At 42.6% G+C, this 22499-nt stretch overlaps 2 protein-coding genes and 1 long non-coding RNA gene across 3 annotated transcripts; 2 read left to right on the top strand and 1 right to left on the bottom strand.

The window, feature by feature from the left end:
• The first annotated feature begins 12 nt into the window (after positions 1-12).
• On the top strand, positions 13-7186 carry LOC118291532 (G-protein coupled receptor 20-like). Its single transcript, XM_035619871.2, has 7 exons — positions 13-146; positions 4064-4345; positions 4460-4726; positions 4819-5063; positions 5781-5865; positions 5993-6118; positions 6298-7186. Exons 2-7 carry the CDS (start codon positions 4157-4159, stop codon positions 6481-6483), a joined length of 1098 nt encoding a protein of 365 aa, XP_035475764.2. The 5' UTR covers positions 13-146; positions 4064-4156; the 3' UTR covers positions 6484-7186.
• Positions 38-7617, bottom strand: LOC118291828. The gene is made up of 3 exons (XR_004786772.2): positions 7482-7617; positions 4804-5606; positions 38-174 (listed from the first exon to the last, which is right to left on the bottom strand). It is a non-coding gene; the product is annotated as an uncharacterized LOC118291828 (long non-coding RNA).
• LOC118291303 (solute carrier family 45 member 4-like) lies at positions 7488-21584 on the top strand. Its single transcript, XM_047330539.1, has 14 exons — positions 7488-7640; positions 8934-9529; positions 9679-9913; positions 12880-13068; positions 13163-13342; positions 13499-14160; positions 14351-14500; positions 14632-14880; positions 15037-15156; positions 15424-15523; positions 15661-15741; positions 15888-16018; positions 16982-17050; positions 17254-21584. The coding sequence occupies exons 2-14, from the start codon at positions 9422-9424 to the stop codon at positions 17551-17553; spliced, it is 2574 nt and encodes an 857-aa protein (XP_047186495.1). The 5' UTR covers positions 7488-7640; positions 8934-9421; the 3' UTR covers positions 17554-21584.
• Positions 21585-22499: the final 915 nt, after the last annotated feature.

Here is a 22499-nt window from a genome sequence, read left to right as displayed (position 1 = left end):
GAAAAGATGCAGCGTCACCCGGTTGGACACTGGCCGAGGATATGTGGTTGAGGACGGACGATAAGGACACTCTAACTTCAACAGACTCAGGTTTTTAGAAGACCAGGGTTCATCTACTGGTTCCACTTGTCTCCCATTTTTTAGAGGTAAGTTGTCCTCCACAGTGGCTGCATACTGTAAAGAAAGGGGAAAGAAATCGGGTCTCTCATCCATGTTTCGTCCTAGAAACCAGACTAAGCACAAAGTGTGATCAGACAAGTCAAATTCACCAAAACAAGTTTATTTACAGTGAAGCGAAATCCTCCCATTATCCGATTTGAATGTTTAAGAAATGATGACCATGCCGCGCTCCAGAGCTTGTTTGTGATATATGACACAATCGGTGCACATGGAAAAGCCCCTCTGAACTGTCAATGCAAGTACAACTATCACTAATTTAAGAGTCACTGCAGCAACAAAACTTTCCATTTGCCTTGAGGGGTTCTGTGTAAAGCTATACTTTGATGCAGGACAGCGTGAGATCTGTACACCAGCATCCCATCCTGTCGCTCTCCCTTTCAATATATTTCTGTGTGTCACTTACACACACACACACACACACACACACACACATACACACACACACACACACACACACACACACAAACGGGGCTCCCACGCTGCTGGAATTTATTTGGACAGTGTTATTTGTGATGTGCCTCCAGGCCCTCTGCTCTCCTCTCAGTATCACTTTATAGCCATTACGTCACCACTGTCTTTGATGCTGGAAGAGCAACAATAGGAAAGGAACAGAGATGCATCATTAGATTATCAAACAATTCAAATTAGAGGTTACACAAACGAGTTCCTGTATTCTCGGCATCTAGTTTCAATTAGTGCCTGGTCTGCACTCAGTTTGTTCAAGGATTACAACAAATCCGGTCATTTTGCTGGAGAAACGTGTTGCTTTTTAGAACTTTGTTTTATCACAGGACTACATGAAAATAGACAAGTTACTGTCCCAAGAGATCAGTCAGGTACAATTACATCCAGTTGTTTGAAGGAGTTCTTTCTTTCTAAAGACCATACCACCATATCCCGAAATGTAAAGACAAATGTACATTGTCTTTTTTTCTTTTTGAAACATGCCAAAATCCAAACAATGGGTATTAGTATCTGTACTCAGGTTTGATCTTATTAACCAAAAGAAGAAAGTTCCCGCAGAAAAGACTCGAAACACGGGGAGAACATGCGATCTCCACACAGAAAGGCCCCTGGTTGGTTGGCACCGGGATTTGAACCAATAACCTTCAGTGCTATCTAAACAAAATGAACACCATGCTGTATTGAAGAAGACTTGAAAACGGAGATTTAGCCCATAATCTCCTCAGGAAAATGTTCACTGACGTTGTGAATCAAGTGAGAAGTAGAAGTAGAAGTAGTTTTCTCAAAGACTTCTATTGAAACTGGCTTCTTGCAACCAGTGGAGTCGCCCCCTGCTGGTCATTCGAGATAACACAGGTTTTAGGGCACTTCCGCAATTTCTTCCCTTTCTGGACCCGGGCACTACGTCCATTTTTATATATAATCTATGGCTTGCACATAGTTTAGCGTGTTCGCTTGCTAACTCTGACTGTTGACAAAGACGACTACAGCCGAGGATGAAAATGTTTGCAGGTATTTGGTCATAAACAGCCTCATGGTGGCACAAGATGAAAAGTCAGGGGATCACCAGAGATATTAGCATACGTCCCATTGTCATGGCCCAAAAACTACACAGTCTGCAGGTTTGTTTATCTACGTCATCTTTGAGAAAAGTCATCATTGAAAAACAGGAATTTATTACTTGTCCATGTCATTTGTTTCTGAACACGCGAAGTAAGTGGTTTAATAAACAATTTCCCCGGAGCAACGCTCGCAACACTCGTTAGTGCTGTTAATGATGATGAACCGGCTTCAGTACACTGAATAATATCAGGGGATATTACTGTGAAAACACCCATTTATTTCCTTCAGTGGTCTTAATGTGCTGTGGCCAGGCTGGTCTTAGTAATGCAGATGAATCACATTATTCGTGCCTCGCCCTCAGCTGAGCAAGTGATTCTCATTAGCACGAATAGACTGCATTTTTCATCAGCCTGATGATTATTTTGCTGCGAGAGATTAGTTGTGAACCATGAGCATACGCAACACAATATGCTGGGCTTCCCAGACCCTCCCAGTCTGGGACTCGCACGAGTCATTAAAACTACATGTTAACCAGCAGACCATTTTGGGTTCACACTTATCTGGATGCTACGGTTAACTACATATCAAACCTCAAGTGAATTGACAGTATTTTACGTTTTGAATACCAGTGTGATTTCACTACAAAAGGCTTTTTGCATCTTCGTCACTGTCCTCAAATGAAAAGTTTTCACATCAACTCATTCCATTCACATCTCCATACCCCACATTATTGCTTTTGTACTTATGATTGTCCTTCATGGACCTTGAAGGCTCTGTCCTAATATGGCCATTGACCTACACGTATGAGGACAAGCAGCAATTCACGCGTGCCACATTTGTGTCTATTCTCAGATCACATTCCCTTGAGGTACACTGCAGTCGCTGACTGCCCCCTGCCGACGATAACCGTCGCACCTGGCAGACTCAAATTCACATTTGCATATTTTCCTTCCTCACAGCCGAGGACACCATATGGAGTGGGACACACAGTTAACTAAAGTGTCGGAATTCATGAAGTCTCATAACACGAGGATTTTGATTTGTGCTCCTTAAGACATTATCACCCAACTGTGAAAATGCGACACGTGAAAAAAAAACCCTGAAGATGACATCTCAAGTTGACACATGTTAACTATTTCTTCTTTAACTTTAGAGTAGTCTGGATCCACGATGTACATTTATTTCCTGCTTACCAGTTATTTGAGTACGATCGGTTGATGTTTCATCCTGTCAAACATCCCCAAAATAAGCCTGTCCTCACACAGTTGATCCAGTTAACCCCTTTCCACCGTGTTTATCCCAAATACCAGAAGAATTTGGCATCTTTCTCGGAAGTAAATAAACACATGCAGGCCATCTCTGAGATCAGAATTGAGTCACACAGACACTGTAGGCATGGATAAATAATTAGATAATAAGTAAACAGCAAATCAGATACTGGAAAAAAACGTGGCTTTGTCAGTGCGGCCATGCCAACAGCAACAACCACAGCGAGGTCAGTGAGCCCAGGGAGAGTGGACCTCAGGGAAGGGGAGAGGACTTGACATTGTCAGAAAGGTACGACTAATTGAAGAATTGTGGGATGGAAAGTTTTGAATCTTGGGAATATGTTCAGTGTTGAGGAAGTAAAGTATAGACCTTTTGTTTAAGTTTTTGAAAGAGACCAGTTTGATGGTGAGAATTTTGTTGGTTTTTCTTTTTTGACCTCTGACCTGCACTCAAGCATGGTGGGTGGTGAAAATGCACCTGAAATTCTAGATGCCTCCTAGCGTTTATGAAGATGATGAGGAAGAAGAAGTGGATGTTTTTGAATGGGGATTATTTAGGAATCAGCTTCTCTAACTAATAAACAGTAAACATGGATGTGGTCCCCGGGTCTGGAAAGTGAAGCCAATGGGAATGACCATTAGATGCAGACTACACTGGTTGCAAAAAGAAATCCATTTATAGAAGTCGATGAGAAAATGACTCTACTTCTCACTTGATTTATAACGTCAGTAAACGTTTTCCTGAGGAGTTTATGGACTCAATCTGTAGTTTCAAGTCTTCTTCAATACAGAATAATGTTCATTTGGGAAATTATGGTCTTGTTTAGAGTAAAATACATAATAAACCAATGTATACATTGGGGGGTGGATTGCGTGTGATTGACAGCAATCCCCCACCATGGGTGCCACAGTCTTTTGCTGTAGGTTTGAACAAGTTTGGGAATGTCATTAAATGTTTCTGCGTTATCCGTGACACGTGTTCAGGCTGGGATAGCCTCCAACCGGTTTTGTACGTCTAGCAGACTAAAAATCAAAATACACGTTTACCGTATTAAAACAATTTTCATTTTGTCTGACCGTTTCTGCAGCGGCTCCATATCATCATTATTGTCCTCTCCATTACTACGTGCATCCTCATCATCATCATCAACATCATCGTCCTCATCCTCATTACCATTGTGATGGACTTCAACAGCACTGAGTCCTGGGTCTTTATCAACACTTCGTTTCCCATCCTGCCTGTAATAGCCCCCAACAGGAGTTGCATGGAAGCGTATCTTCAAAGACTGGCTCATTTGGATGAGGGGCTCTTCAGCGACTTCTATGGCCTCTGGATTGCACTGATGATCATAAACTCTCTCATATTTCTGGTAGGAACGTTTTACAGAGTCCTTTTGATCTTGTGGATACTACTTTCACTGCACATGTTGACTGTGCTCTCATTTTTCCTCCTCTCTACGTACGTTTCTCCCTCCTCCCTCCAGGCAGGCATGGTGCTCAACACAGTCGCACTTTATGTTTTCTGCTTCCGCACCAAGCACAAGACCACCTCGGTGATCTACACCATCAACCTGGCGGTGACGGACCTCTTGGTGAATCTCTCTCTGCCGACTCGCATCCTGCTCTACTACAGTGGAGGAGCTTGCCTCACCTGCTCCTACATGCACATTTTCAGCTACTTTGTCAACATGTACTGCAGCATCTTGTTTCTGACCTGCATATGTGTCGACCGTTACCTCGCCATCGTGCAGGTGGGTTTAGAATTTTTCTCAGTTGTGTTTTTTGATGCCGGGATGCTTGCTCATTCTGCACTGAGAGGATTTATTACCTTATGTCCTTGCAGGTTGAAGCTTCCCGTCGTTGGAGGAACTCCAGTGTGGCCAAATGTGTGTGCGTCTCGGTGTGGCTGCTCGCCATCGTGGTCACCTACTCCATCCTCTCCACTGCTTTCCAGCCCACTGGCTGCTGCCTCTCAAAGCTCCTCTTTCTCACCATCACCGAGTTCTTTCTTCCCCTCATCATCATTGTGGTCTTCACCTTGAGGATCATGTGGGCCCTTGCCGACCGCCGCCTGATGCAGCAGAGCAGGTACAAACACTGTCACAGTGTGTTTCATCCCTTTTGTGTGTCTTGGCGGAAGACAACAAACAGCAATATCAAAGGAAACTTATTATTAACTTATTGTCAACTTATTTAAACAAATTACGTAAATGTTCTCAAAATGTGGGAGAGGATGGGACAATGTGGTTGTGCCAAATTAATGAAATCAATGAAACATAACTAGAAGAAACTTCACCAACACAATACACGGGTGGCGCCAAGCAAATGTGTGCAGGGTACCCCGGGGAAGGGTTAAATCCAACCTGCCACAATAAACCTTTTATTACTACTAAGTTATTTTTCAAACAGTTAAAGCAGAGCAGCTCAGACAGGGGAAAACACAATGAACAGGCATGACTGAGCAAGCAGCGTTTCCAAATTTCTCTGTTTTAGGTGTTCAAAAACTCCGGAGTTGAGTTTTAGAACTGAAATGTAGTGGTGTGGATGTAGCCTGAGCAGCTCAGGTGGAAGCCAGCCCGCCTGGAGAGAAGCCAGTGAGATGAAGAAAAGCAGGAGGGGAAAAGGCAAGCCCTGCAGAAGAAAAGAAAGAATAAATTACACCATGGCATTTCATTGTTTTCATCCCTTATTTGCTTGTATTAGGTGTTCGGAAAAGAGAAATTTCAAAATGAAAGTTTTGATTCAAAAATATACCACACAGGAAAACGTGTGTATTTAACAATGTATTTAACTGTGTTTCCTCAGGGAGAGGAGAAGGAGGGCTGTCCAGCTGCTGACCACAGTGCTGATCATCTTCACCGTGTGCTTCACACCCTTCCACGTTAGACAGGTGAGTGAGCAACAGGTACGACACATTGGTTCTAATGTCAAAATCCTCATGTGTCCCAAGCTTTTCTTATGAAATTAACATTTCTCTTTGTCGAACAAAATGCCTTTGCTGTCTTTTTGTCTTGTAGGTGGTGGTGTACTTCCACCCCGACATGCCTCATCATGTTATCGTCTATCACTTGACCGTCACCCTCAGCAGTTTGAATAGCTGTATGGATCCTGTCGTCTACTGCTTTGTAACAGCAAATTTCCAGGTCAGACTCTCTCGTTCTCATCTTTCTTCATCCCACCTTTCCTCTCTACCACCTGATGGATGGCTCGAATCCATCCATCCATGCCTGCAGCCGTCCAACCGTGCAACCGTGCAACCATTCACTTGTTCACTAATCGATTCACAGAATGAATTAGTGGCCCCCTTTTGTCCCCCAACCAGGCCACGATGAGACATCTTTTCCGTCGTGCAGAGCCCGAGCAGACCAGCGGTGACATCATTAGCATGCAGCACAGCTCCAAGGCCTCAGGAGACACAGCCAACGCCATCGCTAACAATGTGATCATGATGACCAAGATTCCCACTTCGCCACAGAGGGACTCTCTGGGGAAGAACCTTGCAGTGTGAATACCAGAGAACTGACAATTAGTGATGCCACAGTCACTTGGGGGAAGTACGGCTGATACGTCTGGACTCTGCACGGATTGACTGGTGATAACAGTAACTGTGTGGCATAGCACATAGCAATTGCTCAAAGTGAAACAGGGCCTACTGCATCCTGAAAACTTTCACCAACTAGTTGAAGAAATTACAACATTGACAAGAGATCAATTTAGTCTGCAACTCATAATCATTACAATAACACCTTCTCATTACTTTTCAGTTGTGAGACTATAAATTTTACATGTTCAGCACAGCAAGAACATATTAAGGAATAATGACCACTTTTGTCCAGCAGAGGGCAACATTGCCCTGGCTTTCAGAGACCTTTAGCGCGAGTTAGTTGAACGATTAATGTTTGAAAAGAGTTTGTTGGTCTGAAGCATTATAACAACTATACGCTGTTAAATCAACACTTTAGCATTTTTTTTGTTTATCTACAATCATAGTCACCTCTCTTGGCAGGGAATAAATACTGCATAACATGTATGAAAACTACGGTGTTCAAACGGTACAATGTTTTTTTTTTATTTAAAAAAATGTATTATCATGTATTGATCTGGTTATTTTCATTGTCTGGCATTACAGAGTTCCTTTGTCTTTTTCTCCCGTGTGTAATATCTCGAACGTCTTTAAATTCCATTAAGGAAATGGGTTCATATATAAGAATAAAACCAACGAGTTTCATTGTTGTAATTTGAAATATTACAATGCCTCTTTTAAAAATTGTTGTTCATGAGGTTTTTTTTGCATTAGATCAAATTAATCTTTATTTCAGACACAGTGAGTCCACACAGCATTAGTATTAGTTTAATTTGACTGCTACTGATATTGAGTAATAACTACACTGTAATCTATCATTACTGTAAACCCCGCCCTCCGTAGGTGAGTCGCCCGCTGGCGTCATCGGCGTTGCATTCGACCACGCCCCCCGCTTTGTTACTGTGGAAACCAATGAGACTCACGAGAGCGGTGAACCAGATGGTGACTCGGTCAGTTAGCTCGCACAGGTTAGCCGCGCTGCTAACCCGAACCGAGAGAGTCGCCTCGGCCGCTGTCGACAGTTCGCCTGGTGCGGAACTCGGCTCGACTTCCCCCTTCTCAAAGCTGGTTAAACACCCCAGGTACGTGACATCTTCGCGTCTTTCATCTTGACCGGGGCGCGACGTTCGAGCTGCCTGTCAAATTCATTAGCCAGCGTAGCTCCGCCGGGCGGGGAACCGTTAGCCGCGGCCGGCGAGTCAAACCCCGGGCCGGTGGAAAGTTAAAAGTCCAAAGGCAGGTACCCGGATTCAGCCGGATGAGAACTCCCTGCTCCGTCGTCGTGTGCTCCTTCCTCTCTCCTTCCTCCGCGCGCCGCACACGAGAGACGACGCCCCGCTATCAGACGTCGGTGGGAGGCTCAGGTGAAGTCAGAGGGAGCTCGCACTCGGAGCAGAAGCGAGTCTGAACCAGTCCACACGCTTCCCGGACACATTCTTGTGAGAGACAGGCGTTTTCACGCACAGGGGCAGGTTGCTCTCTGTCCCCCTGCTGCACAACAGTGTATGATTGAGTCTCACGGGTAGTCCGAAAGGTCGGTTTAAATATGATCGCACATGTGGACTGAGCTTTATTTGGGACACCTGTTAGAACCTTACTCCAGCAAACACATGGAGGAGTTGGATGGAGAGTCCCATCACTGGTACTTTGCTACGTGTCCATCCCACGAGGTAGTGAAGGTGATGGGGTTCGCTTTTTGAACTACTGGCGTTGTTAATGGGAGTTGATCGCCTAATGTGACTGGTGCCTTTACAGTCTGCCAGGTTTCTAGAAGTAGCTGTGTAGTGTGTGTGGTTTCAGGCGATGTCTCCATAAGATAGATAGATAGATTAATACTTTATTCATCCCAAGCTGGGACATTCTGGTGTAGCCGCAGCACGTTTCACACAGCACAGATCACACATTCAAAAATATATACAATATTTACACAAGCAATTTAACAGATACAATGAAACACATGAATGGAATGTTTTATTGCAAGTTGAGATAAGGAAGGTGTGGCAAAATTGCTCAATCCTTTGTTCCTATATTCCGCCTGATGTGATTCATAATACGACGAGTCTGTTCCCTCGGTAAAAAGTTAGTTCTGGGGAATAGGATAAGTTTTATATCGGGGTATAAACTCGTTGCCGGTGTACTTTCATCAGAGCAGAGTGGCGTTTTTCTGAAGCTAAGAAATGTTTAGTTTCCCATACATGGGACCTAACTGCACATTTTTACACATGGGAGCATCTTAGTATTTGACCCATTAGCACATTCTTAAAAGTACTTTATTAGTTCTCGCACTCAGCATCTGGAGAGTTTGAAAACAATGATTGTAAGAAGAAACCCAACGCTTTAAGCTGACAGTGTAACTCTTGTGTGTTTTCTTGCAGGTTGCTGTGTGACTCTGAACCCGACATGACCTGAAGTACACTTAGACGCACGAGTGCAGAGACTTCTCTTGACCCATAGACTCCTGCGGACCCACACACTAATCTTACATAATCCAAACGCCACATGTGCACGACCTCTTGACACACACTGACTAGCAACGACAAACACAGTTGCTGACCTGTCCCTCAGCTCACCGCAAACGCAGCTCCTGGAACCCATACTGCAAACGTCGCCACGCCTCTCCTCCCATCTCTTCCGCTCTCCCCTTCTCCTCCCCTCTGCATACCTCTGGAGCTGCTGCACATAACTTTTTCTGATCTTTCTGAATTTTTTCGTTTGATGCGAGCCACAGTGAGGAACACTACCCACTCCCCAGCTGAGCTACTGCACAATGGTCGCACATCAGCATTTGTAGCCACAGGATGACACATCTGGAACATATTTTTACCTGGTCAATTTTTTTGGACACATTAATTGTATCATAGTGATGATTACTGCCTCCGGCGCCATCATCTGCATCCGTTTGGCTTCGAGCACAGAGCAGCAGAGATGCTCGCTGATTAACTTTGCCGGATATCATGGACACCTCTCAACAGTGAGTGATGAAGACAAAAACCATTACTTGTTCTATTAGAATACAGTAACATATGACGCCATGCTTACATATAAAGGACAATAGTGTCAATAAGTGTTATACACTGATATATATTTATATATCTGGCAAAATAAATGGTTCCACTGAAGTCAAACCAGTCTATAATGGGAGGAGAAGAAGAGAAGAGGGAAGGTTCTGGCTTGCCGGAGAAGAGAGAACCTAAGGAAGAAGCAGAAGAGAGTGAGAGTGAGAAGGATGTGGAGGAGGACAGAGACATGCAGATCCCTCTGCATCGCTGGGTGATGCACGGGGCAGTGATGTTTGGACGCGAGTTCTGCTACGCCATGGAGACGGCCCTGGTGACGCCAGTGCTGCTGCAGATAGGTAAGGAGACGAGAAGACAATCAGACTCTTGCATCTTCTTTTTCTCAGCAAACGTTTTTCTTATGTTATAGATACTGTAGCTAAAGATGAAAATTTAGCAGTGCGGACAACACTGTAATTTCCAGTTTTCAGGTGTTACTCCATTCTGTACATTTTTGACATTAACAGAAGCTGTATTTACAACAACTTGTGTTGTCGTCGGGTCCCACTGTACATTGCACAGCCAACTCAGAGGTAACAGTTATTAGACCCTCTGGTATGGTTTTATTTCTATCAGCATAGCCATATGCTGTTGCAAAGCTGGTGTTTATTGCTCTAATGTTTAGCACCTTCTGTTTACCTTGTCAAGTATTTTACATATGAACTGTATTTGTGGCAGTGTGCCCCCAGTTAGTGTCAGGAAATTAGAAAACTCACACTGACAACTTGTCCAAATTCAGCATTGAGCTTCTTGTTGTTGGTTAATTTTCTGTATATAAGAATAGTTGGGTGTGATTTGTAATGTCGCCTACAGCAGCTATCCAAAAGGAGGAGGAGGATTTCCAGCTGCAATAGTGGTCGGGTAACTGTGTCAAAAATGTAGAATTTAACTGTCGTTACATTGGCCAGGCTGGACTTATCGATCACTTCGGCTACACCACTGCGTCATGTAACCTTTGTGCCCAGCACTAGCATACAGGGGCTATGCTGTTAGATGTCAGGTTTGCCATCATTGCAAAAATGGAACAAAAGCATTTTTCCCAGGCTAGGTAATTGGAAGAATGTCTAACACAGCACATTTCAGTCTCACTGTTTTCGTCCCTGTTCACATTATTGTGAGTAAGAAAATGCGTAAAAAACCCTTTCAAACAAACCCCATTCAGGGCGTATTTAAACACGTCCAGTTCCGCTTTGGTGCTATCACATCCACCTCTCTGGAAAATGTTTAGTATTCTTTATGATGTGCCTATATGTAAAATATATTGTATTGTTTTGTCTGTAAGTCCAAGGCCAGACCCTCAGAGAAAAAATATTGTGTATTGCAACTTCTTCTTCTTAACGTCGACATGTTAAGCCTGAATGAAATACTGCCAGTATGAACAGTTGAAACATTAACCCCATGTTTTTACAAGGTTCACTCTGCTACAGTCAACAACACTGTAAAAACACACAGTAAATGCTTTGCCAAATAACTCTTCAACCAAGCTTGACCATGCATTTATTACTAGTCTCTTTTGGATTGTGGCCAATGTATCAGCTCATGTATCAATATCGGCAAAGCTGATTGGCAATAAAATCGTCAAAGAAACTGTTTCAGAAGTAACCATAGATTCAGTTTGCACTTATCATTGGAGTGCTCTCAACCAGTATTAGTCAGTGCTTGACAGCCCTTGAAGAAATGGCATCATGCAGCTCGTCTGACGCTTCAGCTCAGGCTTTATGCAACAAAAGGGGAAGACAGTGACCGGATTGGGGAATTGGTGGCTTAGGAAACTGACTGTTTCAGGCATGTTGGAGGCTGCAGAACATGTCGGAACAAGAATTCAAGAAATGTAAACTGTGGGGTACTTCCATGTCTTGTTTGCTAAAGCAACTGCTGTGGCAACAAAGTTGGTCCTATAACTTGTTTGTATGCCAAATTATTCAAAGGCTCCAGTCCCATATCCTTTTTGATTCCCAGTCTTTTTACAGAGCGCCATGCAACAATTCGTTGAACAAAGTGAATTCTCAGTTCACAGAGAGGTCTGATCAAGCTGGACTCCACAAGCTGCAGCAGCTTGAAAATGTGCTGATATTTTGAATTGAATTCAAGTTTGGGGCTAATTACAGTCAGATCTTGCATTGTCAGCCACTGCAAAGTATGCTTCAGCTTTACAACACTGAACTCAAGCAGGAAGTATGTTCAGCTCCTTGCAACACAACATCTTACCCAATGAGGGGGGCAAGTTTTTTTGTTTTTGTTTTTTTACACCTACATTGCTTTATCTGTGTTTACTCTCTAATAGTTTTCTTCACTGTCTCTGTTTTTTTTTTCAGTGTGTCGCCATGAAAAGACAATACCCACTCGTAAAAATAGTGCTTTATAGGTCTACTCGGGGTCAAAAACTCTCAGGGTATCTTTGTTTCTTCCTTGAGGTCTGTAGACTGAAGTTGGCTGCATCTATGGGATTATTGAGCAAGATATTTTTTTCGACAGCAAGAAACGCATCTGCTGTTTTGTTGACTTGAAGGAGAGAGACGGTAGGAGCAGAGCAAGGCAGCATGTTGTTTCCGTGAGAACCAGTTCGCTCATCCAGTCAGTGGCTGACATTGAAACTACCAGTGTCCATATATGGGGTGGAAAATTGATATTATTATCTAGCAGAGAACCTTTTAGATTTTTTCACACACATTTTACATACAAGTGGTTTCAAACCGGTAAAGTAAAAACTGTCAGTGTTTCCTAAATATCTTAAATATTCCTGCCGCCCCAAAATCGTATTGGTAGCGGAAGCTGTTTAAAAGCAGTAGTGGTTCTTCAGCTTTGCATTGGTTTGCTTTGCTTTAATAAACACTGGAAAACATTCACCTTCTCCGCAGAAAAAAACAACAAAAAACGTATCTCTGCTCTCCCCAGATTCCCACCATTTTAGTTATTTTTACCGTAGCAAGTTCCTGCATGACAACCATGAATAGGTTGACTTCATAATGACCAATTCTATACAAAGGGTATTTAAGCTAATAACCTCAGTCAGTAGTTGATTAGTCGGGTTTTTGAGAAAAACACAAGTAAAACAAATTATACTCGATGAAAATCATGCAGTATAACATATGGTCAAAGATCAGTGTATAAAACCATGCTACAGACCTGAAAAATATTGCACATATTGAACATAATAGACACGGCAATATAAGATGCTTAAATTTTGCCTGAATATAAGCACCCATCCGTATACAGTGAATGTACCATCTAATATCTTTTTTTTTATATATCATTTTGATTCTAGGCCTTCCGGAGCAATATTACAGTTTAACCTGGTTCCTCAGCCCCATCCTTGGTCTCCTCCTCACACCTGTGATCGGCTCAGCCAGTGACCGATGTTCTCTGCCATGGGGCAGAAGACGCCCATTCATTCTGGCCTTGTGTGTGGGTGTGCTGCTGGGAGTGGCACTGTTTTTAAACGGATCATTAATAGGTGAGTATATTGGTTTCAGATGAGATTATCACTTATATTTTATATTAGTTATTTTTTAACCTCATCTTTGCATATTTTTCCTGTGTTCTCTCAGGTCTTTCCATTGGTGATAGCCCCAACAACCAGCCAATCGGGATCATTCTTACTGTATTAGGTGTGGTGGTGCTGGACTTCAGTGCTGATGCCTCTGAGGGACCAATCAGAGCTTACCTTCTCGATGTTGCGGACACAGAGGAGCAAGATATGGCCCTGAATATTCATGCCTTCTCTGCTGGTAGGACATGGATGTATGAACACCCACACACAGGTCAACCACGTGGACCTGTATTAATATCAGCTGTTCAAGAGATTCGTCTTTGTTATTGTATTTGTTCTTGTTTCTTGGTGTAATTATTAACACAAGCACCTCTGTCTATTCCTATTGGCCCAGGGCTCGGTGGAGCAGTTGGCTACATGTTGGGTGGCCTGGACTGGACTGGCACAGCTCTGGGCCAAGCATTTAAATCACAGGAACAGGTTCTTTTCATGTTTGCAGCCATCATTTTCATTATCTCTGTCACTCTGCACATGTTCAGTATCCCTGAGCGACCCTTCGCTCCATCCACCCTGCGCAGAGTCACAGGAAGTGGGGAGTCGGCCAGCCAGTTCTCTTTCAGGCCCGTTGGCCACACGTCACCCCTACTTGATGTGATTGCAGAGGAGGATGCTTCTGGTCAAGCCCCGTCCCAGGAGAACAACGAATCCGATCCGGAGGAAAGGGAAATAGATTTCCTTACTGTGGAGAGAGTGCGAAGTAAAAGTGATTCAATCTTAGCCTTGCCAGTTGCGACCATCGAGCTGGATCCTGACCTTGACCCAGATTCACAACTTTTCCTGCCAGAGGTGCATCACTTTCTACCACAGACTCAGGCAGAATTAGAAGATGCTTTCAAGCCATCAGACCACAGTATTGAGTCCTCTCCTCCTCCTGGTGAACCACCCACCCTTACTGACTTGCAACCAAAATACCCATTTTTGGGTAAGGATCCAACAAACTGGCCTTGTTCTCACCCTTGTATCAGCTCCGGCTCCGAGGACTCACGTCAGAGACAGGTGAAATCAGTTGCTACAGTCGCAGATAATATTTGTTTTGGTATAAATTACTTTGAGCCTGTGAAGCATTTTAAAGCCTGCACATAAACAAATGATGTGATTATTTCAACTTTTTTAGGCAAAATAGGCAAAAGGGAAGACTCTTCCAAATCTCTGTATTGTGTTTCACAATGGCTCTCTCCTGTCCCAGTATGTCAAGGAGGCCAATGGTGTCAAAACATGCTCGTCCTCTTCTGATTACACCAATGCAATGAGAGGCCATGCTTCCAGTAAGCTTGGGAACCGTCCCTTGACCACATCGGTTTCATCACGGCCACACCCACACACCTTCTACAGACAAGTACAATTGCATTTATTATTTTTGGAATTATGTTTTTTATAATCATCATAAATATTTGCTGGACATCATAGTTAATTTGGGCAAATGTGGAAGAATAAGAAAAAACAGACGTTGGTCTTTTTTCTCTCCAGCCTTCCTTTACTTTCTCCTATTATGGACGAGTCGGATCGCAGCGCTATCGACTGCGACGGACAGCGCCTTTGAGCCCTCGGCCAATCACCACCTCCCGCAGTCTGAATGATCTTAGTGACCTCCAGGGCTACGCAGACAGGCGAGTGTTGCAGCTGTCAGTCGGCAGTCTGTCATCTGAGGGCTCAAGCAGCGAGGGAGGACCAGACAGGGGTACAACTGTTAGACTGCTGTGGTTGTCCATGTTGAAGGTGATGGGAATGTGGAAACCTATGTTGTTGTTTTTTCTCCTATTTAATCATTGCATCACATATATATAAGAGTGTATGCTGTTGCAGATTGACAAAGCTTTGTGGAACTCCTCTGTTTTAATCTGCTAGTCTTTCTGTTTTTTTTGTCCTCTGTAGATGCCGAGGCAGCTGTGGAGATTGTGCATTTGTCACCTTCTCACATGGTTCTCCATTATAGCTGAAGCTGTATTTTATACTGATTTCATGGGGCAAGTCATTTTCCACGGAGACCCCAAGGTACACACACACACACACACACACACACACACACACACACACATACACACACACACACACACACACGCACCCTCATGCACCCTCATGCACTCAATATTATTAAAATAGAGTTGTGTTAGCTGACGTTACACACAGTAGAGTAACACAGAAACGTGAACACAGCATACTAAATATAATTTATGCCAAAAAATAAACACTACAACATCAGTAATCCAGTCTTTTTGTCATGGGAATGGTAACATCACTGCAATTATCCCACTTTTTTAGGCACCAGCTAATTCCACAGAGATACAGAATTATCACAGAGGAGTTCAGATGGGCTGCTGGGGACTGGTGGTCTACGCTGCTACTGCTGCAGTTTGCTCTGGTAAAAAACACACGCTGCTTCCATTTTTTTAGAACAGGATTCATCCAATTAGTGTATTTACACAAAACAACTGGTGAGTGATACAATAACATTTTTTTAAAAACTGTCTCCAATAACTGATATTTTCCTCCACGCAGCCATCCTCCAGAAGTACCTGGATAATTTTGATCTCAGCATTAAGGTCATCTACATCCTTGGAACTCTGGGATTCTCAGTGGGTCAGTTAATGCAGAGGAATAAACAGCTGTCAGTGGTACAGTGTATCCACAGTGGATTTGTGAGAAAATGCATATATTCTCAATGGTTTTGTAGATAAAGGGACATTTAATTTATTTTAATAATTTTTGCATCCCTCTTATCTTAGGAACGGCAATCATGGCAATCTTCCCTAATGTTTATGTTGCTATGGTGATGATCAGTAGCATGGGCATAATCTCCATGAGTATCTCCTACTGTCCCTATGCATTACTCGGGCAATACCATGAAATCAAAGAGGTACGTACCCTCACAAACACTACTCACACAAATCCATCAACACTGTCCCTATCTGACAACACACAATACAACTTGAACACACTCACACATTTTAGATGATGATCAGTTTGACTATCAATGAGTTTGTGTGTGTGTGTGAGAGAGAGAGAGATACCATGAGTGCAATAACAAGGCAAAAGAGTGCTGCACACAGTTCTACAGTGAAGCAACACTGCAAAACACTAAAGCTGTTTTCAGACATGCACGGAATTCTGGACATTTTCCTGTGGTTCTGTATGTGAGAACGCAAATGTCCACAAATGATACTGCGGACATTTTCCGGACTCTTTCCTGCCAGCCACCTAGTGAAATTTGTAGAAAATATCAGAATAAGCCAATGTGAGAATACAGCAGGAAAATCTCTGGATGATTCACAACGAGTGAGTGGGCACTCTACCCGGGTGCCACCCCTCGCCTGAATGTTCCAGAAATGTTCCTCCTGTTGTGAACGCGTCTGACCCAGACAGTCTCCTGCTGCGTTCCTCATATATGAACGGCAAACGCCAGAGATTGTCTGGACCCAATTTTGCGGACATTCGCCGATGCCTGAAAGATTGAGTGTGTGGGTGAGTGACAGAGAGGGGTGAATGTTGTTTTTGTAGCAGGCAGCCACAAGTAAATCAATGCCTGCGAAACACCGATAAGGGTAAAAACATTTTCAGTTCATTATGAAACTGTTTAGAGCCAGAGGATGTCAGTTGAGTAGTCGGTGACACTGGACACACTCAGAAAGTAAGGATCAACAAACAGGTTGTTAATCCCAAGGCCTAAAACTCAAACGTTTCCTCGCAATGCATAGCCACGCACGCGCGCACACACCAATTTAAGTAAAGTGTCTGTTTATTTAACATGGATAAAAAAAGCATATTCTTTTGGCTTTGAGCATGTTGTTTTATGTCACTCCTCTCATGTTCTTTTCTTCAGTACATTTACCACAGTCCAGCAAACACTAGAAGAGGCTTTGGTATTGACTGCGCCATCTTAACCTGCCAGGTGAGTGATCACACGTTTTAGCAACACTCAAACACAGCCTGGTTTAGGCTGTGGGCTACAGCCTAAACCAGCCTAAACCACAGCCTGGTTTAAAGCTGTGGGCTACAATGAAATGGTGGTTTTAATGAGAATTGGAGCAAGGTATGAACATGATTATACTTAATGTGATTAGGGCTTGTCACAGTATTTTTCTCCCTTTCCAGGCATATATCAGCCAGATCTTGGTTGCGTCCGCCTTGGGAGCCGTGGTGGACGCAGTTGGCAGCGTTCGTGTCATTCCTATAGTGGCCTCTGGAGGCTCCTTCCTCGGCTTCCTCACTGCCTGTTTCCTTGTGATTTATCCGGACATGGAGCCCAGCAGCTCACAGCAGGACCAGGGCCTGGGGGATTTGTCTGCCGAATCAGACCAGAATGGAGAACGGACCAGTGACCAGAGACTGGCTCTGCTGAACCTCACAGACAGAGACAGTTTGAAGAAGACAGAGAATCACTCTGTTGCCTAAGCACGGAAATAATGGTTTAGGTATATCCTCACCAATTACAAGCCACGGCATTGGAGGATTATACCAAATGCATCCAAGTTAAATATTTGTTGGCGTGTGCTTTTCTGGAGGAGGAAAGATGATGAAAGCGAAGGATAGTTAGTCGGTATGGATTTGGATAGATATTCTTTGGAGCAGAGGACTGACATGACTATTGCTACCTCAACCCCAATATAGATGTATGTTTGGATGAATAGAAGAACAGTCTTAAAACACAGAAAGCCATTATACAGAGGAAACTGAATTTGCTTGAGGCTCTTGGAGACTCTCATCCGAGAGGCTTCTTCAGTTTCAAACCTGGCATTAATGTCTGTCTGATGTTGTCTGATCTCAAGTGGACTGGGCTGCATATGGCCACTCCACTTATTGTGTGAACAATGTGTCCTGTGCCACATTTAAGGGTCAACTCGCTTTTACCGGCTTTAAACAGTTTCATAATGAACTGGAAATGTTTTTTTACACTTCTTAGTGTTTCACAGGCATTAATGTTTAGGGGGGCGCTTGCTACAAAATCAACATTAGCTATGTTTCCATCAACCTATTTTGATGTGCATTTTCATGTATCGTATCAGAAAAAGTTGATGGACATGGCAAAAACTTCTATTTCGCAAAAAGGTTTATACTCGGTTTAAATGAGGTGGTTTTTGCCTATTGCGAAAAAGAGTTAATGCTCAAAATGCAAGATGGAAATTACTTTGTCGAATAGGTTTTGATGTACAGAACATTCAACTCAAATGACTGATCAGCCGTCCCCGCTGTCGGAGTCTTCCTCCGAGCTATGGTTGCGTAAGACCCATGGTCTTATCGCCCTCGCCGCCACTGCGTGCATCAGAATGGTGCTATGATAACTTGTTCAATTGAAAGTAACTCGTGCGGACCTCTCTCCATGTTCCCTCTCTCCATTGCCAAGCATACAACATGTCGTGTGGGTATGTTGCCAAAGCAACTGTTGTTTTGTTTTTGGTTTGCAACCTCTACTTCTTCTACTGTTCTATTACGGTAGGCCTATGTAGCCTATACCGCTATCTTCTGACGAAACTGGTCTAGTTTATTCAAACCAATTGAAGGTTCACATTTTCTCTTTTGCAAACTTACAAAAGTTTAGATGGAAACAGAGCCATCGACCCCTCTCTGTCCCTCAGCCACTCACTCAAGCTGTTTTCAGACATGAACTCTGGAAAATGGCCGAAAAATCAGCATTTGCCGTTCATATAGGAAGAACGCAGCAGGAGATTGTTTAGACGTGTTCACAACAGCTGGAACACTTCCGGAACATTTATGGCGAGCGAGTGGGCCGTCTGCCCAGGCGCCATCCCTCACCTAAGATTTTTCAGCTGTATTCTCGCACAGGCTTACTTGGGCATTTTACGGAAGTCTTACAAGGGGGCCGGCAGGAAAAGTTCCGGGAAATGTCTGGAGCATCATTTTGCGGACATTTGTGCTCACATACATCCCCTTCGGAAAAGTTCAAGAAAATGTCTGGACTTTGGTGCATGTCTGAAAGCAGCTTCATCCACACATACAAACACTCCACTTGTGATTGGATTATCCGAGACACATGTAAACGGCAGGTGTGAACTGGGCTCCCGAGAGTTGTGAAGGTCACGTGGGGCTGTTTCCTCACAGACATGTGACAGTGATTTTTGGTCAGACTGTTGAAACTAACTCAGTTCAGAGCACTGAAGCAAACACAATGGTTTTTTACGAAAACCTAAATGGGAAGCACAGAGCACTTTCTGTCTTACTACTGAGCAGTACTGTCACACTGATGCTGCGGAATGACGCAACGTGTGACATTTCACTTCACTGAGGCTGCTCTATCACTGCTTGATAGACCATCACAATGCTGTAGGAGTGTTAGTTTGTGTTCCTCTGCTTTACTGGATACAGATGTTGATATTTGTTCAAATCTGTTATTTTATAATTGACACAAAGTTTCCAAACTACAGGTGTAACCTTCTATGTTTGTTGTAGACACACACAGAACAGTTTGTTTTAATTTCATACACTTTTTTTATCCACATTTACCACTTTGGAATCTGTAAACACAGTAAGCTAGTGTGCCTATAAGTGCTCTTTTATGATATTTATTTAACATATAAGACGTAATTCTTGTCCATCTGAATCTGCAATGTCACTACAGTAACGGAATAAATGTGGAGTGAAATGTATAATATGTCCCAACATAGGTATAAAAAATGCACGAAATCTAAATTCTCAGGAAGTTAAAGTCGAGCAGAGTTCAAAGGTCAAACTGTGCAGAAACCTTGCACAGAGTGAGAGAACGTGCAAATTAGTTAAATTAAATGAAAAATTAAGCAAATCAAAAAGGAAAGGTTGGATTTTCCTCTGACAGCACAGAGTGTTTCAACTGTATCTACAGATGAAACCAGCAGATTAGATGCTGCAGTCGACAGATGACAGATTTTGCATTTGCAATCACCGTGAATTCCCTCTTCGGCGGTCGTTCATCCTGGCCTCTCAGATTTGTCCTCAGGTGATTTTGGTTTACAGTGGGGTTGTGTTGCAGGTTGGCTTTTCATATTTGCTTTCTATTGAATGAATTGTAAATGGCTTTTTTAAATTTATTTTTTTATGTACATTCCAAATACACAGTTGAAATTGGGGAAATGTTCCACGAAGAGCCTGTCATCATCGTGGAATATTTGTCATATTCAGACGTTGGAGAATAATTGAACAGAAAAACTTTTGTATTTTTGCAGTTTGTTCTCGGAGCCTTGCTTTACATGGTGTGCCTTGGTGATCATTTGACAGCTATATACAACTGTCCTGCTGTAAATAAGATGAATAGCTCCCATACCGACAGAGAGTCTTCAACTCAGTCTCTGCCACACGCGAACACATATTAATTTCCTCAAACCTAATAAGCTACAGACTTGTGTTGAGTCTCTCCTCTCAGTAGAACCTTCTCACTGTTTGAATCTGAGAGTTGGTGTAAATGCCCAGAGCAGCCTTTGTCTCCACGGATGAGAGCATTATTTGTTTAATTTTCAGAGGTTCAATGTCACATGGTCTGTAATAATGGTGCATATTGAACGGCAGAGAGGACGTCTTCTATGCAAGGCCAGTGACTGATCCACAGTGTGGAAACTTAAACTGCGACCAAATGAGCCTTGAAGTCAAAGCACAGGACCGCCTCTGTCTGTTTTCCATATTTTTAAGGATTGTTCAAATTAGAGGAAACTGTGAAAGTGGAAACACAGCTTCTTACATCTCTGACTTGACAGAGCAATATTTTTTATTATCATTGAACTCTGGAGAGACCTTTTTTTTTACTGTAATTATCAGTATTGGGGCCTTGTATCCTGCCAACTATGTGTGCCTTTCATGCCAGAACTTTTTTCTTTTTATGTCCATTGTTATTTAGTATTTAAGGCCTTAAGATTTACACAATCAGATTTACAAGCACAAAGAGAACAATACCACTCTGTGGATTTCTGCATCTAACGACAAAGGGAAAGTGCTGAGATAATCAAACCAAAAATAATCTTCTTTTTGTAAAATAATGCAGAGACCCTGAGTGTGTGTGGAACGGGATGTGTGCCATTGTGTTCTTAGGGAGTTGTTCTGGGGCTGTTTTTAAAAGCACCTTTTGACAAGAGGTTGGGCTACATGTATACAGTACAGTTCTGTCAATCTGTTCTTGGAATCTGTGAACACATAAAAAAACCTTTTCACTTTTTCCCCAGAAAGTGAGAAAGAAAGATTTCCCCTTCCAGCCTCCTTTTCTGTTACAATAATTAATTGGTTTAGTTTGGTTCAATAATTAACCTCAGCAGGTTTCAATGTTTCAGAGACGTTTTCATCTGTCTGGGGAATAACACTGTTTTTCACGTGAAACTACTGTATTGATTTTATACACTTTTTTTGCAATGAAAGTCTATGACACTCCTTTTGCTGCTGTACAGACTTTTGTACAACAAAATCGTGGTATTTTTGTACCAATTATATGAAAGAAGCCAATGAATGCACCCTCAGTTGTTTGTGTTTTTATTAATAACCCCTCCTACAGTTGTTTGCCTACAGCCATCGTTTTCTTTCCATCTATTCTTTTTACAGATAACTGGGATTTTGGGGAAAAAGTGGAGAAATCACCCCACAGGAAATGTGTAATTGGTTTTTAATAAGACCTGTTTATTCACAGTTACTAAGGTACAAGTAATAGTTAATTATCTGTCATAATACAAGCATGCCACAAACTTATGTTACAATTCAGCAAACGTTGCGACGAATGCTATTACAAACAGAATCCCTCTTCACAAAGTCATATTCATCAACCAGTTGATTTTACAAAGTATAAAACTATTTAAAAAAAGAATAATATATGAACTAATATTATGTCATGAGTTTCGATGAATAAAAAAGAAAACAATCTAGTTAAAGGAATTCATATCACAACATGCTGCAGCCCTTCAGACGCCAATGTTAAATTTATATTTTTGTATTGTAACATTGCCTTTTGCACAACCTGTGTATTATGGCTTGACACATGAGAGAGATTTTATTAATTCGTATTTCTTTGTGCCTGAACTAAGTTTACCGATGAGGACTCTTATATATTATGAATTTGTGTAGCAGTAATAGACATCGATGAAGTTCCATTAATCAAACACCGCCACCTGCAGGTCAGTGTGGGTCATCACACCATGGGAAATCAACCAAAAGTAAGCAGGATTTACACCCCTGCGATTCAAACTGTTCCAAGTTTAAAATCAGTATCAACTGGTAGTCAAGAGTCTCTTTGAACTCCCAAAAGAGCATTGAGGCTTAACTGGAAGTTTTCATGAGATGTCACAATTTCAACATTATAGTTACAATTCTTTGTTTCAGATATTAGATCTGTGAGTGTCAAAGCTGCAGATCTCGCAGCAACTTGGAGGAGGTGG

This window comes from Scophthalmus maximus, chromosome 1 (assembly GCF_022379125.1).
Source record: "Scophthalmus maximus strain ysfricsl-2021 chromosome 1, ASM2237912v1, whole genome shotgun sequence".
Taxonomy (NCBI): Eukaryota; Metazoa; Chordata; class Actinopteri; order Pleuronectiformes; family Scophthalmidae; genus Scophthalmus; species Scophthalmus maximus.
Note: the sequence above shows the minus strand (reverse complement) of the source record. Positions and strands in the feature narration are given on the sequence as shown.

Coding starts and splice junctions, on each gene's coding strand:
- LOC118291303 (XM_047330539.1), top strand. CDS start 9,422: ATGATTACTGCCTCCGGCGCCATCATCTGCATCCGTTTGGCTTCGAGC. Junction 13,069..13,162: donor TTTAAACGGATCATTAATAG/GTGAGTATATTG, acceptor GTGTTCTCTCAG/GTCTTTCCATTGGTGATAGC. Junction 14,161..14,350: donor AGGACTCACGTCAGAGACAG/GTGAAATCAGTT, acceptor CTCCTGTCCCAG/TATGTCAAGGAGGCCAATGG.
- LOC118291532 (XM_035619871.2), top strand. CDS start 4,157: ATGGACTTCAACAGCACTGAGTCCTGGGTCTTTATCAACACTTCGTTT. Junction 4,727..4,818: donor GTTACCTCGCCATCGTGCAG/GTGGGTTTAGAA, acceptor ATGTCCTTGCAG/GTTGAAGCTTCCCGTCGTTG. Junction 5,064..5,780: donor CGCCTGATGCAGCAGAGCAG/GTACAAACACTG, acceptor GTGTTTCCTCAG/GGAGAGGAGAAGGAGGGCTG.